Raw genomic sequence first — 14,664 nt, 5'->3', positions numbered from 1 at the left:
TACAATTTGAAAAGTTGTATTTGTTTTGTTGCTAAACTAATAATACATGAAACAGACTGCTGCAACCTGATTGGCTAATCGCTATATTAAACATTCGGGACTAGCATATCTAGGCGTTAGCCACTTTAGCATGGTGATGGAAAATTGTGTTTCATTAAAGAAAGTACAATTTTCCCCGTTTTTCCCCCTCCGTGAAATCTAGTTAAGGAGGAAATCAAGTTCTTTGCAGCAGACTGAATGAAGAATGTTTTAGGTACGAATTCACTGGGGATACGAGTGTATTTCCGCTGCATACAATGCATTTGGACGGTAAGACTCCATATCTCCATCTACCGGCCGCTCTGCTCTGCGGCTGAATACAGTAATATGCAGATTCACATCAGCCCAACGGACTAGTCCGAGTTTTGTCTTCTAAGTCTCCGCAACACCGCTGCCCTAAAATACCGTATTTACATTTATGCAGCAACAAATGGGGAACTGTAGGCTACCGTAAAGATCTGAGTAGGTTGATTCTACAGTATGGGAAACCCATGGACAGACTCGCTGTGGGAACTCAGAAGTTGTCTCTGTCTGTCTCCTGTCTGTCCCGCTGTCTCAGGTCTGTGAAGGTAAAGATGTCTCTGGTCGAGCTGGAGGTACCGTCTCCCCTCGTGCGCAGGAGGGTGCACGTTGAGCGCGTGCTGCGGCTGCAGTGATCAAATACCTGTCATCTCTTACTAGCTGCGCTGCGTGCTTGATATTACCGACTGAACGGAGGATTTACTGGGAACGGGAACTGAGAACATACCGGCCCAAACCCCCTCCGACTGGACACCGATGGCTTCATGGTAAGGGAGAGTTTTTTTTAAATAGTTTCATTCTGTGCTGGGATGTTTACTCTGCATGATCGCGGCTGAAAGGTGCTACATGATCGATCTGATTTATGCATTGGCCATCCAGCATTTAGTGTTACGGCCTCTGCAGAAGTCAGGGCAGGCATACCTGTTCTTTGTCGAGCAGCACATTAGTGTTGTGAAGGAAGATGTCAAGGAAGTGAGTTTGCGTTTATACAGGACCTCCCGCCCTCACCTACGGTCAACTAGTCATGTCAATGCGGAGCTATATGGAGCCCTCCTCTGCTTGCCTCTAGAGGCTCCGCTTTGCGTCAAACCATCCATTGGACGCCTCCGACCACATTTCGGATCAAGCATAAATTGTCTCTTACCCAAACAGGCTATCTATATAGTTTAGGCATGGCTGTGTGCGCGCAATGGGGGGTAGTGCGTTGGATAGTAGCCTATAGGATGCTTATATACTACATAGTTACCTGATTGGTTAAACTGATTGTTTATTATAGCCTACTTACCTGATAATGTAGCCTCGGAATATGCTCTCTTCAGTTCAATTACAATCCCTCTCTCTCAATCTCTCTCAACATTCAGTTCAATTACAATCCCTCTCTCTCAATCTCTCTCAACATTCAGTTCAATTACAATCCCTCTCTCTCAATCTCTCTCAACATTCAGTTCAATTACAATCCCTCTCTCTCAATCTCTCTCAACATTCAGTTCAATTACAATCCCTCTCTCTCGCTCTCTGTCAACATTCAGTTCAATTACAATCCCTCTCTCTCGCTCTCTGTCAACATTCAGTTCAATTACAATCCCTCTCTCTCGCTCTCTGTCAACATTCAGTTCAATTACAATCCCTCTCTCTCGCTCTCTGTCAACATTCAGTTCAATTACAATCCCTCTCTCTCGCTCTCTGTCAACATTCAGTTCAATTACAATCCCTCTCTCTCGCTCTCTGTCAACATTCAGTTCAATTACAATCCCTCTCTCTCGCTCTCTGTCAACATTCAGTTCAATTACAATCCCTCTCTCTCGCTCTCTGTCAACATTCAGTTCAATTACAATCCCTCTCTCTCGCTCTCTGTCAACATTCAGTTCAATTACAATCCCTCTCTCTCGCTCTCTGTCAACATTCAGTTCAATTACAATCCCTCTCTCTCGCTCTCTGTCAACATTCAGTTCAATTACAATCCCTCTCTCTCGCTCTCTGTCAACATTCAGTTCAATTACAATCCCTCTCTCTCGCTCTCTGTCAACATTCAGTTCAATTACAATCCCTCTCTCTCGCTCTCTGTCAACATTCAGTTCAATTACAATCCCTCTCTCTCGCTCTCTGTCAACATTCAGTTCAATTACAATCCCTCTCTCTCGCTCTCTGTCAACATTCAGTTCAATTACAATCCCTCTCTCTCGCTCTCTGTCAACATTCAGTTCAATTACAATCCCTCTCTCTCGCTCTCTGTCAACATTCAGTTCAATTACAATCCCTCTCTCTCGCTCTCTGTCAACATTCAGTTCAATTACAATCCCTCTCTCTCGCTCTCTGTCAACATTCAGTTCAATTACAATCCCTCTCTCTCGCTCTCTGTCAACATTCAGTTCAATTACAATCCCTCTCTCTCGCTCTCTGTCAACATTCAGTTCAATTACAATCCCTCTCTCTCGCTCTCTGTCAACATTCAGTTCAATTACAATCCCTCTCTCTCGCTCTCTGTCAACATTCAGTTCAATTACAATCCCTCTCTCTCGCTCTCTGTCAACATTCAGTTCAATTACAATCCCTCTCTCTCGCTCTCTGTCAACATTCAGTTCAATTACAATCCCTCTCTCTCGCTCTCTGTCAACATTCAGTTCAATTACAATCCCTCTCTCTCGCTCTCTGTCAACATTCAGTTCAATTACAATCCCTCTCTCTCAATCTCTGTCAACATTCAGTTCAATTACAATCCCTCTCTCTCGCTCTCTGTCAACATTCAGTTCAATTACAATCCCTCTCTCTCGCTCTCTGTCAACATTCAGTTCAATTACAATCCCTCTCTCTCAATCTCTCTCAACATTCAGTTCAATTTCAATCCCTCTCTCGCTCTCTGTCAATTTTCAGTTCAACTTCAACCTCTCTCACAATTCAATTTAATTTAAGAGCTTTATTGGCATGGCATACATGTGTTAACATCGCCAAAGCAAGTGAATTCGACAATAAACAAAAGGTAAATATACAAAAATTCACAGTAAATATTACACTCACAAAAGTTTTAAAAATAGACATTTCAAATGTCATATTATGTGCAAATAGTTCAACTACAAAAGGGAAAATAAATAAACATAAATATGGTGTTTGTTCTTCACTGGTTGCCCTTTTCTTGTGGCAACAGGTCACAGATCTTGCTGCTGTGATGTCACACTGTGGTATTTCACCCAATAGATATGGGAGTTTATCAAAATGTGATTTGTTTTCTAATTCTTTGAGGATCTGTGTAATCTGAGGGAAATATGTGTCTCTAATATGGGAGGAGGATAGGAAAGCAGCTCAATTTCCACCTCAATTTGTGGGCAGTGTGCACATAGCCTGTCTGGCCCCACACAGTAATTTTGGGAAGATGGGCTGAACGGAACCAAAGCAAAGAAAGTAAATGTCCAAGCCCCCTCATCTATCTAACCTGCCTACCCACTAACCTGCCTACCCACTAACCTGCCTACCCACTAACCTGCCTACCCACTAACCTGCCTATCCACTACTTGCCTAACTTAACACCACCTGGTGCGCTAACCAAAATACAGGGGGTGGTTCGCCCTGGTCTTACCTAATGTGTCTAGACAGTAAATACTATGGGTATATGTATGCCCGCAGGCCTCTTGTCTAAGCAAGGACATAAACATACCTCCGCAGGACCACTACAAAATACTGAAAAAAATAAAAACTGAGAAACAACTAACTCAGGACAAGAAGCTCTCCCTGTCTGAGCAACAAACTAACACAGAACATAACAATCTCTCTCTCTCGCTCCCACCCCACACACACACACACACACACACACACACACACACACACACTAATAAACTGGTATATACAGTAAGAAGCAGTCCTCGCGACTATAGTATGCATTGGTTGAAGCTCAATGCTAAATTCAAATCTTCTTACCATCATATCTAAGCGAATGTGGCACCAAGGTCGATTAAAATTCACAAATCAACTGGATTGGTTATACACAACATACTCCCTGCCTCCTCATGAGCCGTCCGGCCCTCACCAGGAACCACTATTCCAGATTTGACAAGGTCATTAGCATTACAGTCATCAGACAAAGTTTTGCCCAAACCTAGCTCAAATTCTGGAATTCAGATTAAAATGAGGCTACAGCATGCACTATACTGAATTAGTTTGTAGGTGTCACAATTTGTATTAAATTCACAATTTATCACTCTCACGAGCACATTCCTGCCAAATAGCATTTCTGCCAATGCTAACATCTTTTCAGTCGCATCTCAGAGTTCTAAAAACGGGTCCAGCGACTCAGTTGCTGCGCAGCTATCTAGAAGAAGGCTAGCAGCTATCTAGAAGAAGGCTAGCAGCTATCTAGAAGAAGGCTAGCAGCTGTAGCTAGATAGCTAACACCAGTTGGGTGAGAAGCAAAAGCAAGGTTAAATTAAATCAATAAAAAAGGCACTTTGCACTTTGCAACAGACAAAACGTTTTGCAACATAATCAGCGTAATGAATACACCCCTGGAAACGTGTGTGTAGTCAAGAGCACAAACAAATAATCTAGTGAACATCCTCGGCTGCTATTAGCCAGTTAGCTAGCTAGCCAGCCAGTAGCTACAAATCAACGCTGGATAGCTAACTCAACAACTAGCGAGAAAAGGTAGCTAGCTATACTTTGCCAAATATGTTTTTTCATACAAGTCTGATAATCAGAGCACAAACAAATAAGCACAAATAATCTAGTGAGCGTCCTTGGCTGCTGTTTGCCTGTAGCTACAAGCCAACGAGACTAACAGCTGTATCAAATCGTGCACCACAACTCAATGTTCACAATATAACCCACATTCTTCCACAAAGCAGGAGCATGTTCAGTTCATAGTCGAGACCAAACTTTGGGAAAACTGCCTTACGGGGCTAATTTATAATGCACTCCCCAGACAGACGTGTCACTGGTAGAAGTTCCAGAACAAATTCTAGCCCTTATGCATTAATTCATTCTGTTCCCTCCTCTCTCTCTCAATTACATTTTTTTCCTGTTGTCATTATAATCCAAATGACGGATCAACACAGTCAGCTTCCATTTGAAGTCGCTATCAACAAGTAAAAAGTAGCCAGGGGGTGTAACGGCTTTCGTCTGTTGAAAGAGGAGCGGACCAAAATGCAGCGTGGTGGTTACTCATGTTCTTTAATGAAGAAGAACAAACGAACAAATACAAAACAACAAACGTAACGCGAAAACCTATACAGCCTCTCTTGTGACAACTAACACACAGTGAAACCCAGGCTACCTAAATATGGTTCCCAATCAGAGACAACGACAATCACCTGACTCTGATTGAGAACCGCCTCAGGCAGCCATAGACTATGCTAGACACCCCACAAAACCCTAAGACAAAAACGCACCACAAAAACCCATGTCACACCCTGGCCTGACCAAATAAATGAAGACAAACATAATATACTACGACCAAGGCGTGACAGGGGGTATGGGTTGCACACAAAACATCCAGGTAAAACAACAAAATCATCATGCTGATCATTGCTTACTTCCGCTACCTGTGCGCAGTCAGGTTAGCTGTGTAATAAAATGGAACTGTTCACAACACATCAACTGTTTTAGACAAAAAAACATTTTTTACCAAGGAAGATAAATACATGTTCAATCAGTACTGAGTGAATGAACAACAAAAAAACATTTTGGAATGAACACATGCTGATGTCACAAAATCCATTTAAATAGAGTGTTGATGTATTTCTAACAGGGTTCGAGTCACCACCCTGAGATTTGAGGGTCCTGGGTTCACCTACCAGAGGAGATCTTTTGACTATTCTCTTTCGTGTATAGGTATTGATCACCCCCCTCCTCCCAATATGCACGATGTGTGCTTATTTAAATTTATTAGGGGTCTCTCAAAAAAGGTGGCAGGGTAGCCTAGTGGTAAGAGCATTGGACTAGTAACCAGAAGGTTGCAAGTTCAAATCCCTAAGCTGACAAGGTACAAATCTGTTGTTCTACAGGCCCCTGAACTGCCCCTCAACCCACTGTTCCTAGGCCGTCATTGAAAATAAGAATTTGTTCTTAACTGACTTGCCTGGTTAAATAAAGGTAAAAATATATATTTAAAAAAACATTTTAAAAATGAGCCTGGAACTTATAAACAAAACATGATGTTTTAAGTGAGTCTTGGTCTGAAGCTGTTAAATAAAGGAAATTCAAATGAGGACCACAATGCCTGTTCCACCCATGCTCTACCAAGGTTTTACAGCACCACAATGCCTACTCCACCCATGCTCTACCAAGGTTTTACAGCACCACCAATGTCTACTCCACCAAGGTTTTACAGCACCACAATGCCTACTCCACCCATGCTCTACCAAGGTTTTACAGCACCACAATGCCTACTCCACCCATGCTCTACCAAGGTTTTACAGCACCACAATGCCTACTCCACCCATGCTCTACCAAGGTTTTACAGCACCACAATGCCTACTCCACCCCATGCTCTACCAAGGTTTTACAGCACCACAATGCCTACTCCACCCATGCTCTACCAAGGTTTTACAGCACCACAATGCCTATTCCACCCATGCTCTACCAAGGTTTTCCTACGACAGTAGCCAAGCTATTGTTCTTCAAACTATATGTAGACAGGTTGCTTAGGATTCAAACCTTCTCAAACAGCCTGTTTCAGGTTTTAATGTAGAGTGAAGTGCCTTTCTTTGTCTAAACCCAACAATGCAGTAATCAATCACAATGTAATGCAACAAATAACAAAAACACAACAAATAAAAATAAACAATAAGAAAAACACGAGAAAGTAAGAAGCCATATACAGGGTCAGTTCCATATGTGACTGGCCACTTCGATTAGGTTTTATGTTTTTATTTATTTTATTTTTTTTACATTGGATGAAAGTAGAGACTCAAACCTAGAAATGTGTTTGATATATCTACAGTTAAGGAACAATGGGAAAGCAATGCTGCTTTGAAAATTTATTAACTTGTAACCCCACTTTTGAGAAAATGGCCTTTGAATGTTTTGGTACACCTACTGGAGAGCTCTTTGTCTTCACCCATTCAGCATCGTTCACACCCTCTTAAGCCTTAGCCCCACCCATCTCTAAGGATTCACATGTGAGGCCATGTGCTAAACAGAGGGAGTAGTGTGGTAAACAACCAAAGACTTCAGGACTAAAAGTGGTAAAAGTAGTAGCCTACAATAAGGAAAAACTCCAGGCTAAAATACACTTCATCTGACTTTGGTGCAGGTCAGGTTGTTCTTCACATTACCGTCTCTGGTAAACATGCACTGTATCAAATCAAATCGATGTATATTTGTCATATGCACAGGATACAGACGACTAAACAGTAGAGGACTGTAGAAGACTAAACCGTAGAGGACTGTAGAAGACTAAACAGTAGAGGACTGTAGAAGACTAAACAGTAGAGGACTGGAGAAGACTAAACAGTAGAGGACTGGAGAAGACTAAACAGTAGAGGACTGTAGAAGACTAAACAGTAGAGGACTGTAGAAGACTAAACAGTAGAGGACTGTAGAAGACTAAACAGTAGAGGACTGTAGAAGACTAAACAGTAGAGGACTGTAGAAGACTAAACAGTAGAGGACTATAGAAGACTAAACAGTAGAGGACTGTAGAAGACTAAACAGTAGAGGACTGTAGAAGACTAAACAGTAGAGGACTATAGAAGACTAAACAGTAGAGTAGAGGACTGTAGAAGACTAAACAGTAGAGGACTATAGAAGACTAAACAGTAGAGGACTGTAGAAGACTAAACAGTAGAGGACTGTAGAAGACTAAACAGTAGAGTAGAGGACTGTAGAAGACTAAACAGTAGAGGACTGTAGAAGACTAAACAGTAGAGGACTGTAGAAGACTAAACAGTAGAGGACTGTAGAAGACTAAACAGTAGAGGACTGTAGAAGACTAAACAGTAGAGTAGAGGACTGTAGAAGACTAAACAGTAGAGGACTGTAGAAGACTAAACAGTAGAGGACTGTAGAAGACTAAACAGTAGAGGACTATAGAAGACTAAACAGTAGAGGACTGTAGAAGACTAAACAGTAGAGGACTGTAGAAGACTAAACAGTAGAGTAGAGGACTGTAGAAGACTAAACAGTAGAGGACTATAGAAGACTAAACAGTAGAGGACTGTAGAAGACTAAACAGTAGAGGACTGTAGAAGACTAAACAGTAGAGGACTATAGAAGACTAAACAGTAGAGGACTGTAGAAGACTAAACAGTAGAGGACTGTAGAAGACTAAACAGTAGAGGACTGGAGAAGACTAAACAGTAGAGGACTGTAGAAGACTAAACAGTAGAAGACTGTAGAAGACTAAACAGTAGAAGACTGTAGAAGACTAAACAGTAGAGGACTATAGAAGACTAAACAGTAGAGGACTGTAGAAGACTAAACAGTAGAGTAGAGGACTGTAGAAGACTAAACAGTAGAGTAGAGGACTGTAGAAGACTAAACAGTAGAGGACTGTAGAAAACTAAACAGTAGAGGACTGTAGAAGACTAAACAGTAGAGTAGAGGACTGTAGAAGACTAAACAGTAGAGGACTGTAGAAGACTAAACAGTAGAGTAGAGGACTGTAGAAGACTAAACAGTAGAGGACTGTAGAAAACTAAACAGTAGAGGACTGTAGAAGACTAAACAGTAGAGTAGAGGACTGTAGAAGACTAAACAGTAGAGGACTGTAGAAGACTAAACAGTAGAGTAGAGGACTGTAGAAGACTAAACAGTAGAGGACTGTAGAAGACTACACAGTAGAGTAGAGGACTGTAGAAGACTACACAGTAGAGGACTGGAGAAGACTAAACAGTAGAGGACTGTAGAAAACTAAACAGTAGAGTACTGTAGAAGACTAAACAGTAGAGGACTGGAGAAGACTAAACAGTAGAGTAGAGGACTGTAGAAGACTAAACAGTAGAGGACTGTAGAAGACTAAACAGTAGAAGACTGTAGAAGACTAAACAGTAGAAGACTGTAGAAGACTAAACAGTAGAGGACTGTAGAAGACTAAACAGTAGAGGACTGTAGAAGACTAAACAGTAGAGGACTGTAGAAGACTAAACAGTAGAAGACTGTAGAAGACTAAACAGTAGAGGACTGTAGAAGACTAAACAGTAGAGGACTGTAGAAGACTAAACAGTAGAGGACTGTAGAAGACTAAACAGTAGAGGACTATAGAAGACTAAACAGTAGAGTAGAGGACTGTAGAAGATTAAACAGTAGAGGACTGTAGAAGACTAAACAGTAGAGGACTGTAGAAAACTAAACAGTAGAGGACTGTAGAAGAATAAACAGTAGAGGACTGTAGAAGACTAAACAGTAGAGTAGAGGACTGTAGAAGACTAAACAGTAGAGTATGCCCTATGTTTGTGTTGTAATGTCTTCATATTAGGTCTAATGTCAGGTCCTTGTCTCTGTTTCAGACCCTCTGTGTTCTAATGACTGCTGGAGTGCAGTCGAGCTGACAGGAGCTTTTTCTGTGGATTACTTGGAACACACACACACACACACACACACACACACACACCCTTGCTGTAAACCTCTCTGGTCAAGATGAGAGGCCTCCTGCTGATTACCATTCTCCTCCTGCCGGTGGTGAGTAAACCAGGACACACACACAGTGGAGAAGGATTGGATAGGACACACAGTGGAGAAGGATTGGATAGGACACACAGTGGAGAAGGATTGGATAGGACACACAGTGGAGAAAGGATAGATAGGACACATAGTGGAGAAGGACTAGATAGGACACACAGTGGAGAAGGACTAGATAGGACACACAGTGGAGAAAGGATAGATAGGACACACAGTGGAGAAGGATAGATAGGACACACAGTGGAGAAAGGATAGATAGGACACACAGTGGAGAAGGATAGATAGGACACACAGTGGAGAAGGATAGATAGGACACACAGTGGAGAAGGACTAGATAGGACACACAGTGGAGAAGGACTAGATAGGACACAGTGGAGAAGGATAGATAGGACACACAGTGGAGAAGGATAGATAGGACACACAGTGGAGAAGGACTGGATAGGACACACAGTGGAGAAGGATAGATAGGACACACAGTGGAGAAAGGATAGATAGGACACACAGTGGATAAGGACTAGATGGGACACACAGTGGAGAAGGACTAGATAGGACACAGTGGAGAAGGATTGGATAGGACACAGTGGAGAAGGATTGGATAGGACACACAGTGGATAAGGACTGGATAGGACACACAGTGGAGAAGGATAGATAGGACACACAGTGGAGAAGGATAGATAGGACACACAGTGGAGAAGGATAGATAGGACACACAGTGGAGAAGGACTGGATAGGACACACAGTGGAGAAGGATAGATAGGACACACAGTGGAGAAGGATAGATAGGACACACAGTGGAGAAGGATAGATAGGACACACAGTGGAGAAGGACTGGATAGGACACACAGTGGAGAAGGATAGATAGGACACACAGTGGAGAAGGATAGATAGGACACACAGTGGAGAAGGATAGATAGGACACACAGTGGAGAAGGACTGGATAGGACACACAGTGGAGAAGGACTGGATAGGACACGCAGTGGAGAAGGATAGATAGGACACACAGTGGAGAAGGACTGGATAGGACACACAGTGGAGAAGGATAGATAGGACACGCAGTGGAGAAGGACTGGATAGGACACACAGTGGAGAAGGATAGATAGGACACACAGTGGAGAAGGATAGATAGGACACACAGTGGAGAAGGACTAGATAGGACACACAGTGGAGAAGGATAGATAGGACACACAGTGGAGAAGGACTGGATAGGACACACAGTGGAGAAGGATAGATAGGACACGCAGTGGAGAAGGACTGGATAGGACACAGTGGAGAAGGATAGATAGGACACACAGTGGAGAAGGATAGATAGGACACACAGTGGAGAAGGACTAGATAGGACACACAGTGGAGAAGGACTAGATAGGATAGACATAGACATTCACCTTCAGTAGACAAGCCATTCCAAATAGCTCTTTGTGAACACGTGGCCAAAGTGTTGCTGCTAGTGGAGAGCTCAGAGATTCTCAGAGAGAACATGAATGATCAGCAGCACTATTTACTATTCTGCACATTATTGTTTCTGGGAAATCCTGACTGTCAGGCTGGCTGATTAACTGGCTGGCTGATTGGCTGGCTGACTGTCTGGCAGGTTGGCTGACTGGATGGCTGGCTGACTGGATGGCTGTCTGATTAACTGTCTGGTTGGATGACTGGATGGCTGGCTGACTGACTGATTAAATGGCTGGCTGATTCATAGGCTGGCTGGCTGGCTAGCTGGCTGACTGGCTGGTTGGCTGACTGGTTGGCTGACTGTCTGGAAGGTTGGCTGACTGACTGGAAGGTTGACAGGCTGGCTGCTTGGCTGACTGGTTGGCTGACATACTGGTTGGCTGACTGGTTGGCTGCCTAGTTGGCTGCCTGGTTGGCTGGCTGCCTGGTTGGCTGGCTGGCTGACTGGCTGACTGATTAAATGGCTGGCGGATTAACTGGCTGGCTGACTGGTTGGCTGGCTGCCTGGTTGGCTGACTGGCTAGCTGACTGGCTGGCTGACTGGTTGGCTGACTGGCTAGCTGACTGGCTAGCTGACAGGTTGGCTAGCTGACTGGTTGGCTGACTGGCTAGCTGACTGGTTGGCTGACTGGTTGGCTGACTGGCTAGCTGACTGGTTGGCTGACTGGCTAGCTGACTGGTTGCTTGCTGACTGGAAGGCTGACTGACAGGTTGGATGGCTGGTTGGCTGGCTGACTGCCTGGTTTGCTGACTAATTGGTTGACTGGCTGGCTGGTTACCTGCTTCTAGGCAAATTGCAAATAGTTTTTTATAAATAGACAGATGACGTTAACAACAGCTACACAGTTCAAGTCAATTTTAATTTACTCAGTGTGTGTGTGTGTGTGTGTGTGTGTGTGTGTGTGTGTGTGTGTGTGTGTGTGTGTGTGTGTGTGTGTGTGTGTGTGTGTGTGTGTGTGTGTGTGTGTGTGTGCGTGTGTGTGTGTGAGAGAGTTCCAGGTGTGCTCCATGTATTCCGAGAACTCAGACTGTGTGGTCAAAAGACAGCAGGAGAGATGTATGGAGAGGATCGCCCTGCACAACCTAACACACTACCTGGATAATGGTAGGACTGTGTGTTTGTGTGTGTGTTTGTGCTTGCATGTGTATAATCACTCTCCTCTGAGTGTCTCATCCTCCTCCACACTCTCCAGGTGGTATTGTCTCTCTTTCACATGTTTCCTTTCCAAGGAACTCTGGGAGGACAAATCTGGAAACAATCATGGGAGAGGAAAGGATGGTGGAGAAGAGAGGATGGGAGAGGATGATGGGAGAGGATGATGGGAGAGGAGGATGGGAGAGAGAGAGGATTGGAGAGGAGGATGGGAGAGAGAGGATTGGAGAGGAGAGCATGGTGGAGGAGCGGATTGGAGAGGAGAGCATGGTGGAGAAGAGGATGGGAAAGGAAAGGATGGGAGGGGAGAGGATGGTGGAGGAGAGGAGAGGAGAGAGAGGATTGGAGAGGAGGCTGGGAGAGGAAAGGATGGGAGAGGAGAGCATGGGAGAGGAGAGTAAAGCATGGTAGATAAGAGGATGGGAAAGAGAGAGGATTGGAGAGGATGGGAGAGGAGAGGATGGGAGACGAGAGGATGGTGGAGGAGCGGAGAGGAGAGGTTGAGAGAGGAGAGGATGGTGGAGAAGAGTATGGGAAAGGAAAGGATGGGAGAGGAGAGGATGGTGGAGAAAAGGATGGGAGAGGCGAGGAGAGGAGAGGATGGGATGGGAGAGGAGAGGATGGGAGAGGAGAGGATGGGAAAGGAGAGGAGAGGGTGGGAGAGGAGGCTGGGAGAGGAAAGGATGGGAGAGGGGAGCATGGTGGAGAAAAGGATCGGAGAGGAGAGGATGGGAAAGGAGAGGAGAGGATGGGAGAGGAGAGGATGGTGGAGAAAAGGATGGGAGAGGAGAGGAGAGGATGGGAAAGGAGAGGAGAGGATGGGAGAGGAGAGGATGGTGGAGAAAAGGATGGGAGAGGAGAGGATGGGAAAGGAGAGGAGAGGATGGGAGAGGAGAGGAGAGCATGGTGGAGAAAATAATGGGAGAGGAGAGGATGGGAAAGGAGAGGAAGAGGAGAGGGTGGGAGAGGAGGATGGTGGAGAAGAGGATGGTGGAGGAGAGGATTGGAGAGGATGGTGGAGAAGAGGAGAGGATTTGAAAGGCTGGGAGAGGAAAGGATGGGAGAGGAGAGCATGGTAGAGAAAAGGATGGGAAAGGAGAGGATGGGAAAGGAGAGGAGAGGATGGGAGAGGAGAGCATGGTAGAGAAAAGAGGATGGGAGAGGAAAGGATGGGAAAGGAGAGGAAAGGAAAGGATGGGAGAGGAGAGGAGGGGATGGTGGAGAAGAGAGGATGGGAGAGGAAAGGATGGGAGACGAGAGGAAAGGGTGGGAGAAAAAAAGAGAGGACGGAGAGGAAAGGATGGTAGAGGAGAGGATGGGAGAGGAGGGGATGGTGGAGAAGAGAGGATGGGAGAGGAAAGGATGGGAGACGAGAGGAAAGGGTGGGAGAAAAGAAGAGAGGACGGAGAGGAAAGGATGGTAGAGGAGAGGATGGGAGAGGAGGGGATGGTAGAGAGGCTGGGAGAGGAGAACAGAGGAGAGGATGAGAGAAGAGAGGAAAGGATGGGAGAGGAGAACAGAGGAGAGGAAGAGAGGAAAGGATGGGAGAGGAGAGGAGAGGATAGAATGGGAGAGGAGAGGATGGTGGAGAGGAGAGGATGGGAGAGGAGGGGATGGTGGAGAAGAGAGGATGGGAGAGGAAAGGATGGGAGACGAGAGGAAAGGGTGGGAGAAAAGAAGAGAGGACGGAGAGGAAAGGATGGTAGAGGAGAGGATGGGAGAGGAGGGGATGGTAGAGAGGCTGGGAGAGGAGAACAGAGGAGAGGATGAGAGAAGAGAGGAAAGGATGGGAGAGGAGAACAGAGGAGATGAAGAGAGGAAAGGATGGGAGAGGAGAGGAGAGGATAGAATGGGAGAGGAGAGGATGGTGGAGAGGAGAGGAAAGGATGAGAAGGGAGAAGAGGTGAGAGGATGGGAGAGAAGAGAGGATAGGAGAGAAGAGGATGGTGGAGAACAGAGGATGGGAGAGGAGAGCAGAGGATGGGAGAGGAGAGCAGAGGATGGGACAGGAGAGCAGAGGATGGGAGAGGAAGGTGGATTGGAGAGGATGGTGGAAAACAGAGGATTGGAGAGGAGAGGATGGTAGAGAGAGAGGATGGGAGAGAGAGAGGATGGGAGAGGAGAGGAGAGGAAAGGATGAGATGAGAAAAGAGGACAGAGGAAAGAATGGGAGATGAGATGAGAGGGTGGGAGATGAGATGAGAGGGTGGGAGATGAGAGGAGAGGACGGGAGAGGAGAGGATGGGAGATGAGAGGAGAGGCTGGGGCGAGGAGAAGGCGGGATGGAAGAGGAGAGGAGAGGAGAGGATAGGAGAGAAGAGACAAGGAGAGGATAGGAGAGAAGAGACGAGGATATGATAGGAGAGGATTTGAGAGGAGAAGTCTGACTCAGTCTG

The 14,664-nt window shown here is 45.2% G+C and overlaps 1 protein-coding gene across 3 annotated transcripts in view; it reads left to right on the top strand.

Annotated features, from left to right (window-relative positions):
* Positions 1-414: 414 nt before the first annotated feature.
* Positions 415-14,664, top strand: part of LOC110508271 (pituitary adenylate cyclase-activating polypeptide type I receptor-like) — a 72,976-nt gene continuing 58,726 nt past the window's right edge. For 2 of the 3 annotated variants that reach the window (XM_036966603.1, XM_036966601.1), the window contains exons 1-3: positions 415-827; positions 9,495-9,666; positions 12,115-12,220. In XM_036966603.1, the coding sequence (XP_036822498.1) occupies positions 9,625-9,666; positions 12,115-12,220 (148 nt within the window). In that variant the 5' untranslated portion in view covers positions 415-827; positions 9,495-9,624. Of the gene's footprint in view, positions 828-9,494; positions 9,667-12,086; positions 12,221-14,664 lie in introns of those variants that run through there. The other variant, XM_036966602.1, reaches the window with a different exon arrangement.

The sequence above is a fragment of the Oncorhynchus mykiss genome, chromosome 28 (genome assembly GCF_013265735.2).
Source record: "Oncorhynchus mykiss isolate Arlee chromosome 28, USDA_OmykA_1.1, whole genome shotgun sequence".
Taxonomy (NCBI): Eukaryota; Metazoa; Chordata; class Actinopteri; order Salmoniformes; family Salmonidae; genus Oncorhynchus; species Oncorhynchus mykiss.
Note: the sequence above shows the minus strand (reverse complement) of the source record. Positions and strands in the feature narration are given on the sequence as shown.